The following is a 13365-nucleotide window of genomic DNA, read 5'->3' as shown; positions in this document are numbered from 1 at the left end:
TACCGCCTATACCACCGCCCCTCCCGATCTAGTAGCAGCATTGTCTCCAGATCCACCACTCTCTAGTTCCTAGTCTCTACGTACCACCACCACCGCTAACAAAAACTGCAGGGTCAACACTTCACCACCAATCCTCTCTAATCGGCCTATACCACCACCTCGATAAGAGGCGTCGCCGCTAACGCCAACTGTTCGGCCCACACATCATCGCGACCATTGTTTCGGCAGCCACCTCCAGCTATCCGTTTCAAATTTGGCAACTACGAATTCCATCCTCAAACCTCAACCTCTAACCCTAACTAGAGTTTGTTGGAGTTGGAGAAGGTTGTTGAGATAAAGAGGCGTTTGTTGGATTTGCTCGATTAGATTTTACGTCGTCTTTATTTCCTTTTTTTGTTTTCCTTGATATATGATACAAATGTGGTTTTCAAAGTTGGGGTTCTTGATCTACGCTTAAACTAAGAGGAATCTCTAAACATTGCTTTTTATAAGATACTAGCAAACATATCCATGCATTGCTACTAAACCAATACATCATGAAGTCAGATACCCTATCGTTGTTGGATACGAGTTGTTATAACTCGTATGAGTTAGGTCGTGAGTTTGGATCACATAGAAGATACGGAGGGCATGAAGACACTTTGTAAATAAAAAAATGACAAGAGTATTACTTCACTCTTTAACAGAGGTGGAGCTAGCATATAAGCAATGTTGTCATGTTACAACATCGACTATCTACCTTGCCAAGCGCATCCGCTGCCTTCTACTGAGTATGACATCAGTAGGTCTGCCCTAGTGACAATAGTAGATAACAAAATTGCACTACCAATGAGTTACTTTGGGCCTCTATATCAATTAGCGTGAACATGTTGAAGCTCTCTTTGCCTTTGTCTTTTCCTCACAAGAACTAAGTCCAACTATCTCAATCGGCTTGCGCCGAGTGAACCACTTGCTTAATAATGTGGTTAAACGCATCATTTTTTCATGTTACTTCATATTCCTTTGTATTGCCTTTGATACCAGTGATAGAGTTAAAGCAGGATCTCTAGGCATAAATCTAGCATGTCTACTTGTACTTGAAATAAACCGTGAGTCCTAAAAGCATCTACTAGTACTGGATTAATAAATAGAGTGAGGAAGAGAGGGGTGAAGGGGGTGCAAACCATCGGCCGCCTTGGAGGAAGACGAGCTCGCCATCGCGGTGCTTGGTGAAGTCCCAGTGGCGGTGCTGTGTCGAAGGATAGCGGTGCAGTGGCGGCGTTGGCCGGTGGCGGTGCTTCCCGTCGCTGGCAGTGCCCCCTCTATGATCAGTTAGGGTTTAGGACTGTAGGTGGGGTGCTAGGCGGCTCTGGCGAACCTCGTGCTTGGCGCCCCCGGCCCCCACCTTCTATTTATGGCGCTGTGCGATGGGGGCCCACTAACCATATTAGGGTTGGGCGGCCTCGATCAGGGCGCGGATCTAAGGGCCCAATTGGCCGTTGGACTAATTGGTGGAGATCAACTAACATTCTCCCCCTTGATCTTACTTATAACTTAAACTTAACTTACTTACTTTCTCTTGTTCCCATTCCATCACAGATCAGTGCATAGAGCGTGCCTCATCGTCACGGTCTCTTGCCATTAGATTAAACAGCTACAATGCACCTCTCTGTTTTGAAACAGATTCTTAACTAGGCCCTTATTGTCTAGGAATCATAGGCTTTCCCTTAAACCCATGCCAACTAAGTGTTCTCTGAACACGCTGGGTGGTAGGCCTTTTATAAGTGGATCCACGAGCATCTTTTCTGTTCTTATATGCTCAAGACTAATTATATGATCCTGAACTTTATCTTTCACAACATAATACTTTATGTCAATGTGTTTGGCAGCACCACTTGACTTATTGTTGTGAGCATAACATATTGTTGGATTATTATCGTAGTATAACTTGAGTGGTTTATGTATGTCGTCTACCACTTTTAACCCGGGCATGAATTTCTTTAGCTAATTCACCTGCCCTGTGGCCTCATAACATGCTACAAACTCGGCATATATTGTGGACGATGTAGTGACGGTTTGCTTTGAGCTTTTCTATGATATAGCTCCTCCTGCGAGAGTGAATATGTATCCTGACGTGGACTTTCTTTCATCTTCCATATATTCAGAATCTGTATACACCTCTATGTGTAGGGAATCAGATCTTCTGTATGTTAGCATGAGACCCTTCGTACCTTGCAGGTAACGCAAACCTTTCTTTACTAATTTCCAGTGTTCTATTCCTGAATTACTCTGATATTTGCCAAGCAACCCGGTAACAAATGCTAAGTCAGGGCGAGTACACACTTGAGCATACTGTAAACTTCCAACAGCTGAACTATATAGAATCGCTTTCATTTGATCGATCTCATATTGGTTCCTAGAATATTGAAATTCCCCATATCTGTCGCTCTTGACTATGGGAGCAGGTGATGACTTATAATTTTACATACTGTATTTCTTTAGAACTTTTTCTAAGTATGCCTTTTGTGATAATCCTAAAACCCCCTTTTCTCTATCTTGGTGAATCTCTATTCCTAAGACGAACGAAGCTTCACCGAGATCCTTCATATCAAACTTTGAGGACAAGAACTTCTTTATTTTTAGTAGTAGACTAAAATCACTGCTAGCGAGCAAGATGTCATCCACATACAAGACTAGGAAAATGTATTTTCCATTCTTGAACTTTGTGTAACCGCAATTGTCCTCTATATTTTCTTGAAACTCAAACTTTCTTATTGTACTATCAAACTTTAAATACCATTGTCTTAAAGCTTGCTTTAATCCATAAATGGATTTCTTTAGGCAGCATCCCATGCGTTCTTTTCCTTCCACAATAAAACCTTTTGGTTGTGCCATGTAAACGTTTTTCTCCAAATCCCCGTTTAGAAACGCCGTCTTTACATCCATCTGATGTAATTCTAAGTCATAATGTGCTACAAGCGCCATTATGATTCTAAAAGAATCCTTACATGAGACTAGAGAAAATGTCTCATTGTAATCTATGTCTTCTCTTTGCGTGAAACCTTTCACCACAAGTCACGCTTTAAATCTTTCTATATTCCCTTTGGAGTCATATTTAGTTTTGTAGACTCATTTACAGCATACTGTCTTGGCTCCTTTAGGAATTGTTTCTAAGTTCCAAACTCTGTTGTTTTTTATTGATTTCATTTCATCTTCCATGGCTTCAAGCCACTTGGATGAGTGAGTGCTTCTCATGGCTTCTTCAAATGAGGTGGGATCACCCTTTATTTGAAATTCCTCACATTCATAAACTTTATAATCATCAGGAATAGCTGATCTCCTGACTCTTTGAGACCTTCTAGGGGCCTCGTTAGATGATGCTTGTTCTACATGAGGCTGTTGTTGCTCTTCCTCATGTATGACAATGGGTTCTTGGGGATCCTAAAGGACAGGTTCCTCATGCTCATTCATGGTTGCCATAGGAGAACTAACAACAGGTGCTGTTACTATAGTGTCTTGCACTGTTGGTACAACAACAACATGTAACGTGAAGAATAGTTCCTAAACCATAGGAGTGGACACATATACCCGTTTCTCTTCAAAACTTATTTCTCGCGCTACCATGCTCCCTCTGATCATATCATCCTCCAATAAGACAGCATGTCTTGTTTCTACAAACTTCATTTATCTGTCAGGACAATAGAAGCGATAACCTTTTAACTTTTCTAGATAGCCAATAAAATGACAGCTGACTATCTTGGAGTCCAGCTTCCCTATGTTTGGGTTAATACTTCTTGCCATAGCTGGACAACCCAACACAAGTAAATAGTTTAGTGAGGGTTTCTTTCCTGTCCATAACTCATACGGTGTCTTGGGTACCGACTTACCTGGCACTCGATTAAGAATATGAATGGCCGTTTTTAACGCCTCTATCCATAAACTTATTGGTAAGGTAGAGAAACTTATCATGCTTCTCACCATATCTATTAAGGTATGATTGCGTCTTTCAGCTACTCTATTCTGCTGAGGCTCGCCCAGTGTAGAATACTGGGCTACTATGCCATTTTCCTGTAAGTACCTTGCAAAAGGTCTAGGAACTTGGCCATATGGGGTATGTCGACTGTAGTACTCTCCCCCACGGTCGGACCTTACTACCTTAATTTTTAAGTTGTGCTGATTCTCTACTTCAGCCTTAAATATCTTAAATTTATCCAATGCATCTGATCTTTCTTTAATTGGATCAATATAGCCAAAACGAGAATAGCCATCTATGAATGTTATAAATGAATCATAACCATCCACTCTCTTCACAGGAAAAGGATCATAGATATCTGTGTGAACTATTTCTAAAATTCCTGCGCTTTATTTGGCATCTTTCTTTATTTTCTTAACATACTTTTCTTTTATGCAATCTAGCATCGTTCTAAATTTGAAAATTCTAAAGGCGGAAGAATTGATTTCTTAATCAATCGCTCTATTCTCCCCCTCAAAATATGGCCTAAACGACAGTGCCATAATTTCGAAGATACATCATGCACTCTCTTTTACTTATTTGTTGCATTCATAGACGATGAAGCATTCTCATTCTTAGTACTTATATCATTCACATTCTCAGAAAGTGATAATAAATAAAGCTTGTCTTGTTGGAAGGCAAGACCAACACATTTATTATTATAAACAATCCGACATTTGCCATTACCAAAATGGCAATCATATCCATCGTCATCTAAACATAAAACACTTATTAAGTTTCTTCGCAAAGAGGGTACAAATAGAACATCTGAAAGCTTAAGTAGAAAACTATCAACTATTTCTAGAGAAAGATCTCCAATGGCTTCAACTTGAGCTTCAACTCCATTTGCTACTTTAATTCTTATTTCTTCTCTTTGCAGGGTCCTCCTCGTATGGAATCCCTGTAATGAATTTGCAACATGAATATTTGCACCTGAATTAATCCACCAAGTAGATTTTGCATAACTTAAATACATGGATTCATCTATGAATGTAATGAAATCATCACCTCTCTTCAGAAGGTTCTTCAGGAAGTCAGGACAGTCTCTCTGGTAGTGTACATACTTCTTGTACCATTTGCACTGATCCTTTTTAACTTGAGTATTGTTGTTCTTCGGATGGTGCTCAGTCTGAGGAGCTTTTCCTTAAGGTTTGGCATTCTTATTGAAGTTCTTTTTCTTATCCTTCACAAGATTAGCAGAGTCATCCTGTAAGGACTTTAGCCTTTCCTCTTCTTGCACACACATTACGATGAGCTTCTCTATGTCCCACTTGTTGGGCTGCATGTTGTAGTTAACAACAAAAGTTTCATATTCCTTTGGTAAGGAAGCAAAAACCAAATGAATCAGGAACTCATCCTTGAGCCCCAAATCCATTGGCTTCAGCTTTGAAGCCGTGTTGCTCATCTTCAAAATGTGCTCTCTGATACCGCCATCAGTATATTTTTTATTGAACAATTTCTTGATCAATGTACTAGCATAAGCCTTTGAAGAGCCAGTGAACTGACTCTATACCTTCTTTAGGTACTCTGTGGTGGTATCACAGTCTGGGATAGATCCCCTTATAGCATCTGAAATAGTGGACTTGGCCACCATCAAGCACTTGCGGTTCGAGATGTCCCACTTCTTCTGATCAAGATCATATTTCATTCTAACTTCCGCATGATCTCGCTGTCGAGCAGTGAAATCAGCATCAGTCTCATTTTCTGCCCTCACTGGGTCCACTGACTCAGTAGGGCATGGGGAGGTAAGCGCTAAGTCATTCTCGGACAGCGCAAGTGTGAGCTCATACTTCTCCCGCCATACTCTGTAATTGCCCCCTTCTAGAGGTGGTATGTGCGAGATGAATGCCATTGGGTTGAGTCCTAAAAACACCGTCAGAGATAGTGAGAAAATATGACATTATAATTGCATGCTTTAATTTAACGTTGGTCAAAATTAAAACATACAACATTCTTATACACTAATTCTACATCATCATTGGACATAAATAGAATTAATGCATGAAAAACTTATAATTAAACATTATAATATTGCTATTATCAATGTTGGTCAGAAAAATAATAATATTATAATTTACTGATTAAAATTGACTACTCTTGAAATTAAATTCTCCCATTAGTTCGAATTTAATTAGAAGATTATAAACTTTAACATTACAGCGGAAACATGAATGAATAATAATTATCTACTTTTCAGAAGCATTTTCTTGTTTATATCTACTTTCTGGAAAAAAGTAACACGTTAGTGTAATTTTACCAGAAATTTTAAACCTTCGAAATTCATCAAAATTCATTCAAATCTGCTTCTGAAAATTAAATAAACTTCAAATCATTTCTTGCTGTTCATTCTGGCCTGGCCTACAGCAATAGTAAACGGCCCAGCAGCAACAGTGTGTGGCCTGGCCTACAGCAGCAGCTCGCGCGCGCACGTTTGCGGCACCTCCCCACGCCTAGGCCGCAACCTGGGCCTGGGCCGGCAAAGTCGCCCGCCGCGCTCGCCTGCCTGGGCCGATTTCGGTCCAGTGAATGGCAACCGTTCATCCAGATCCGACGGCCAGCCGTTGTCATCGGGAGATCAAACCCCTCGGCCGGCCGCACCCCAAACCCTAAGTTCATTCTTCTCCTTCCCTTTCCTCTCTCTCAGCGCAACGAGCAGCAGCGGTGACCGAGCAAAGGGAGAGATCATGGTGACGTTGCCGCCCCCCTCGTCGGTGCGCGCTCCCCACATAGGTGAGCGCGCTGTCGTCGAGCGGACTAGCGGCGTTGCCCTTGGCTGGAGCTCGCACAAGACCGACAAGTAGCTTCCCCGCTCGGCCTTCTTTTCGCACGCCGGTGAGGCGACAGCGTGGTGCACAGTGAGGTAGGCCTCTTCCCCCTTTCCCTTCTTCTTCTCCGCGTGGATCTAGCTTCGTTCTTCTCGGATTTGTCCGATTTGGGGATTAGGGTTTGGTTAGGGTTAGGGTTTCGCTCACTGTTCTTCTTCCCCGAGTCTGATTCGCGGGTTAGGGTTCGGCTTTGAGTTGCTTTTCAAAACCCAAGGCCCTTCTTCACTTCTTTTCTTCCCCAATTTTGGGTTTAGGGTTCGATGAACCCTCTGTTTAGACCCAAAAACGAATCTATCACCTCCTTCTAGCTGCTACTCGGTTTTCTCATCCGATAGGCTAGATCTACACCTAATTAGGCCTCTGATACCATTGATAGAGTTAAAGCAGGATCTCTAGGCATAAATCTAGCATGTCTACTTGCACTTGGAATAAACTGTGAGTCCTAGAAGCATCTACTAGTACTGGATTAATAAATAGAGTGAGGAAGAGAGGAGTGAAGGGGGTGCAAACCATTAGCCGCCTTGGAGGAAGACGGGCTCATCATCGCGGTGCTTGGTGAAGTCCTGGTGGCGGTGCTGTGTCGAAGGACGGCGGTGCAGTGGCGGCGTTGGCCGGTGGTGGTGCTTCTCATCGCTGGTAGCGCCCCCTCTATGATCGGTTAGGGTTTAGGACTGTAGGTGGGGTGCTAGGCGGCTCTAGCGAACCTCGTGCTTGGCGCCCCCGGCCCCCATCTTCTATTTATGGTGCTGTGCGACGGGGGCCCACCAACTATATTAGGGTTGGGCGGCCTCGATCAGGGCGCGGATCCAAGGGCCCTATTGGCCGTTGGGCCAATTGGTGGAGATCAACTAACAACCAGCACCTACTTTTTACTTAGCTTAAAAATGGCGTACCCAGTGCAGAGAGTTCCTGTTCTGTGCGGGGTCTAGAGAAGGGTGTCAGTGGCAAGCCTTACCCTCACCTGTGCAATACGAGGAGACCGCTTTACCCTTGCTTGTGCAATGCTAGGAGACCGCGATTCAAACCTGAGACCTTCCGGTCATAGGCGGTAAGACTCTACCGCTTGCACCAGGCCCGCCCTTCTTTACTTAGCTTACTTATTGGATATTTAGATTAATTCCAGCTAGGAAATATATTTGTATGTTGCTACAGATGAAGGCAACATGGTTATGGGACATGCAGGATAGGAAACCTTCGTCTCTATATTTTGTCTAAATTGGCCGGATAATTTTTATTATGGTATTGTACCAATAGCCTATTATACTATGGAATTAACTATAGTCCGCGTATGCAGGCGTGGATAACTCCGCCCGCTCACCTCCTTCCCCCCGCATGCGTCATCTTCTTTCTCCTGCACTTCCCCGCCACCTCCCCTCGCTCGGCTTCGACGAGGCTCCACCGCCACCATGCTACCATCAACCCTATGCTTTAGATCTGGCGGGAGCCCCTCTCCCCCCCTCCCCCGCTTAGACCCCCTCCCCAGGCTCCAGTGGCGAGCCGCCGCCTCCGTCGCCACCCTCCACCGCCGCTACGCTAACCTCAACCCTATACTTCGGATCTGGTGCGAGTGCCCCCGCCTCGACCCCACCCAGGCTCTGGCGACGTGCCGCCTCCTCCACCCTCCACCGCTGCCACGCTAACCTCAACCCTATGCTTCGGATCTGGAGTGAGCGCCCCCGCCTCAACCCTAAGCCTGGGCAAAATACCCGATACCCATTACCCGTACCCGAATTACTCGAACCCGGACCCGAATTACCCGAACCCGAGGTACCCGATACCAAATTCGGATAGCGATTTTGATTACTCGAAATTAGTTTGGGTAATTCGGGTAATATCCCCCGGTACCCAAACTACCCGAACTACCCAAAGATTTGTTTTTGTCTTTGTATTTATCATGTGTTGTTAGCTGAACCATTTAACTTATCACTTTATTAGAATATAATTCTCTCTATTTGAATGAGTGACTGTAATATATTATTCACTACAAATTGCTATTGAAATTCTATACAAATTGCTGCTGAAATTATATATAGATCGCTACTGAAATTTAGTGTAGTTTGTTGTTTTCTGTAAATTTGGGTATATCGGGTAATACCCGAACCCGAACCCGAATTATCGGGTACCCGAATTTGCGGGTAGTGTTTTTTCGGAGGTAATATCGGGTAGCAATTTTCATTACCCGAATTTTGAATTACCCGAATTACCCGACCCGAAAAAATCGGGTAACCCGAACGCCCAGGCTTACTCAACCCCCTCCCAGGCTCCGGCGGTGCACCGCTGCCTCCGCGTCCGCCTCACTAATCTCAGCATATTCTTCTTCGGTCGTCGCCCCTGCCGCTGGCACCGCCCAACCAACCTCTCCCATCGCCCCACGGGTAGCACCCCCACCACCGCCGTCTCAACCACCACCACCGCTGGTCCGGCCATCCTCCCCAAAAACTTCCTTCTAAGCCTGGAGAACATGGAAATCCCTGAAAAACCAAACCCTAACGTCGCGACCTTCTTCTCTAGCGGCGGTAGCAGGTGAGTTCCACCGTTCTTCCACTCAACTGCGCATCGGACGGCCCAAATCCCAACCACTGCCACGCTAACCTCAACCCTATGCTTCGGATCTGGAGTGAGCGCCCCCGCCTCAATCCCCTCCCGGGCTTCGGCGGCGCACCGCCGCCTCCGCGTCCGCCTCACTAATCTCAGCATCTTCTTCTTCTCCGGTCGTCGCCCCTGTCGCTGGCACCGCCCAACCGACCTCTCCCACCGCCCCACGGGCAGCACCCCCACCGCCCCGCCCTCCACCGCCGTCTCAACCACCACCACCGCTGGTCCGGCCATCCTCCCCAGAAACTTCCTTCTAAGCCTGGAGAACATGGAAATCCCTGAAAAACCAAACCCTAACGTCGCGACCTTCTTCTCTGGCGGCGGTAGCAGGTGAGTTCCACCGTTCTTCCACTCAACCGTACATCGGACGGCCCAAATCCCAAACACGGAGAACATTGCCCGAGAAGGTATGCGTGTCGCATGATACGAGTGTGCACGGCCGTAAAAGGCATTCCTGTTATACTATTTATCTATTCCTACATGTTATTCATTTACATCTTAATAGGTAAGAGTTTATAGCGACATCACTGACCTAAAATCCTGAATCCACCTCTTCTTTTTAATAATAAATCCTATTCTATCTGTTCATATTCAAAGAATATTTAAATAAAACCAATAAATAGAAAAGAAAATTGGAAAAGAGAAGCGGAGGAAAAGTAGGGTTCCATTCCACGGCTTGTCGCCGCCAGGCTAGTCGCCCAAACCACGCAACCGATATATTCCCCAGCACCCCCAGTCCAGCCGTCCAACCGAGACACCGCGTGCGAACCAAGCAGAGCCCCAGCAGAAGAAGCGAGGTCGTCGCCGGAGAAGGAGGAGGAAGAGCGCGGAGCAAGATGTCGTGGCAGACGTACGTCGACGACCACCTTCTGTGCGAGATCGATGGCCAGCACCTCAGCGCCGCCGCCATCGTCGGCCACGACGGCAGCCCCTGGGCGCAGTCCGAGGGCTTCCCCCAGGTTATTCTTTCCCATCTCATATCTTCCCGCCCTACTTGCTTAGCCCTGTCCTGTGCTCCTGCGCTGATCTAGACCCGCGCGACTCCAGATCTGCCCCAGCCGCGCGGCCCGGCCGAATCGGAGCGAGGGGAGGTCCGGATCTGGGTCGCTGAGGCGAGATGCAGATCTAAAGCCCCTCCCCTCGCCGCCGTGGTTGCTGCTGCTGGGGTTCTCTGGGCGTTTGATGCGAGTATAGCTGACCTTAAGCTTAATGATCCGTGTACTGTGGATTTGCTAGTGGGGGATGGCCGGATCGGGCTGTTGGCTTCTGACGTGATCCGGTTGTTCGCTCGATTAGACTTACCAGTCAGCAAGCCTAGAGCAATTTGATTTACATGTAAAATTAGAGTGGCTGCTAGAGGCACACCAAAGGCTGAGCTGCATGTGCTTATGCCTATATAGCGTCAGTTGTGTGATTGATCCAAATCACACAATTTTCGTTTTTATTAAATGATGATTTTCTGATGCCCCTCCCTATGTGCGGTACTTATTAAAGCAAAAGTAGCTATCGGTTGGGATTTGGGAATTTGTATTTTGTGTCCCATGGTTGGTCACAGGCTCACAGCTTGTGGCCTGCATTGTTCCATAGGCCAAATGCCTAGCCAAGGAAAATAAATCATGTAATTTGGAAATTGTCTGCCGTATTCAGTAGTATACAGGCTTTGACCTGGCCTTTTATTTCCCCATGGCATTGTTTTTTTTTGAAAGAGTTCTGCCTCAGCTTTTAAGAAAGCAGGTGGTACAACCATCCGCTTGGGTTACCAGCAACGTTACAGACCAAAGCAACAGCATCGGTACTGAACCAAAAGAGAAACAAGCTACTGGACAAAACGATGGGCGCTAAGCCATTACAATTCAAAAACATCAGTAGGCATCGCAGCATTGGTCTTGAAGGTCTTTAGCCAGCTCATGAATGGCGTTGTTCACTTGCATAAAGCGCTTCCTCTCGCCTTCCTTAAGCATGATACTCCATTTCTGCATCAGGGAGAGCGCGACATAGATGACATCAGTTGGGGCTTTGGGAAAATGTTTCTCAATCGCCATCTTATTGCGAGTAGTCCACAAAGTCCAAGCAAACCCTGCAAAGAAAAAAATCAGTAGATTGGCCGGCAAAGGCCTCTTGCCTTGCAGCCAGGAACCGCTGAACGCCAGTAAATTGACAGGGCATCCATCCAAATGGAAAATCTCCCCAATAATACACCAGACCAATCTGGCAAGAGGACATTTGAACAAGATATGATCCACCGTTTCTAAGCAATTACACACACAGCAATCTCCAGAGCCCTACCATCATTCCCATGGCATTGTCGTATATGGAGTACTTAGATTGTGTGATGCTTTGTACACATTTGTTTGTTGTTCTAGCAGAGATTTGAGTCTATGTTGCTATCCTTATGTAGGGTGTCATGGAGTGTCATCAATTGTTACATCCCTGTGTTCACAATATGATCCATCACCTTTTTCTCCTCGTTCTCTTATCCCTGTGTTCTCATGTTCATGTTTCGTGCTTCTTGTTGCAGTTAAAGCCTGAGGAGGTTGCTGGGATCATTAAGGACTTTGATGAACCTGGTACTCTAGCACCAACTGGTCTTTTCGTTGGAGGTACAAAGTACATGGTGATCCAAGGTGAACCTGGAGTTGTCATCCGAGGAAAGAAGGTACAGTGGGGAACAGATTGTCTGATATAAGAAATGCTTTGATGCCTTTTTCGTATGCTTATGTTAATTTTACTGAAAAACAAACTCAATTCGTATCTGTAGTACCTTATTCTTGTTATGATATCTAATATGGGTCAAGCTTGTATGGAATTATTAGGTAGGAGGAATACTGTATCAAAGATGCCTGGATACATGGTCATGATCACTTTGGGTTAATTAATATGCCTGCTGAACTCTGTTAGTTTATTGCATCTACAAGCTTTTATAGCATGTATTTAAGATCACTCTAGGAAGTGGGCAGTAATTTGTCCTGCAGTCTAAATTACCTTGTGGTTTGTGTCTGTTGTCATTAAATCATGGCTGCATCCACCCATGAAACTATGAAAATTAACTTGTAACGTGGAACACCTGCTAGCAGCGAATCCTTAGACTGTCACTAGTGGATGTACAATCTACTCTGGAGTAGTATCTCTTAGTCATATAAGAAATGTTTTAACACTTTCCTCCCACATTTTTCAGTAAACATGTGAAAACACACTCTTGAAAATGCCTTTGATTTACCCTGTTGTTTCCACATTCGTTACAGGGCACTGGAGGCATTACTATCAAGAAAACTGGCATGGCCTTGATTATTGGTATCTATGATGAGCCAATGACTCCGGGGCAATGCAATTTGGTGGTGGAGAGGCTCGGCGATTACCTGGTCGAACAGGGCTTCTAAGTTTGTCATATGCTATATTTTGGTCATTGGGCACTTAAGTTTGCACCTCATTTGGTTCTGTAATCTGTGGGCTTGTGCATGGACATGGCGTATTGCATGCAGTGAATAATTTAGCTTGGGTTTGTTGGTTGGTGACAGTGTTGGGAACGGATTTGAATTGGGGTTTATGCTTGGCATCGCGTCATATCAAACTCAGCTGCTGTTTCACTGAGTAATGTACATTTCCCTGGTCATGATAACGAGTGCATTTTACTGCTGTGCTTGGTCGCGTTGTTGAATTACCCCGTAGTTACTTTGTATTTCTCATGGTATTCTGTTTTCGGTATATATCAGTAGAAAACTGAAGGCGAAAAAAAATGCTGAGGCTTGGTTCAGTTGGCGAAATTTTTTGGGAAATGGTATTGTAGTACTTTTGTTGTTATTTAGCAATTAGTGTTCAATCATAGTCTAATTAGGCTTAAAAGATTCGTCCCATGAATTTCGTCTAAATTGTGTAATTAATTTTATTTTTTATTTATATTTAATGTTTTATACACGTGTCAAAGATTCGATGTGATAGAAAATCTTGAAAATTTTT

The 13365-nt window shown here is 44.7% G+C and overlaps 1 protein-coding gene across 1 annotated transcript; it reads left to right on the top strand.

Moving 5' to 3' along the window:
• Nucleotides 1–10125: 10125 nt before the first annotated feature.
• LOC136521379 (profilin-4-like) lies at nucleotides 10126–13044 on the top strand. The gene is made up of 3 exons (XM_066515113.1): nucleotides 10126–10370; nucleotides 11930–12067; nucleotides 12654–13044. The coding sequence occupies exons 1-3, from the start codon at nucleotides 10248–10250 to the stop codon at nucleotides 12786–12788; spliced, it is 396 nt and encodes a 131-aa protein (XP_066371210.1). The 5' UTR covers nucleotides 10126–10247; the 3' UTR covers nucleotides 12789–13044.
• The last annotated feature ends 321 nt before the right edge of the window (nucleotides 13045–13365 follow it).

Source organism: Miscanthus floridulus, chromosome 18 (genome assembly GCF_019320115.1).
Source record: "Miscanthus floridulus cultivar M001 chromosome 18, ASM1932011v1, whole genome shotgun sequence".
Lineage (NCBI taxonomy): Eukaryota > Viridiplantae > Streptophyta > Magnoliopsida > Poales > Poaceae > Miscanthus > Miscanthus floridulus.
The sequence above is the reverse complement of the archived record's forward strand: the minus strand, read 5'-3'. Positions and strand labels throughout refer to the sequence as shown.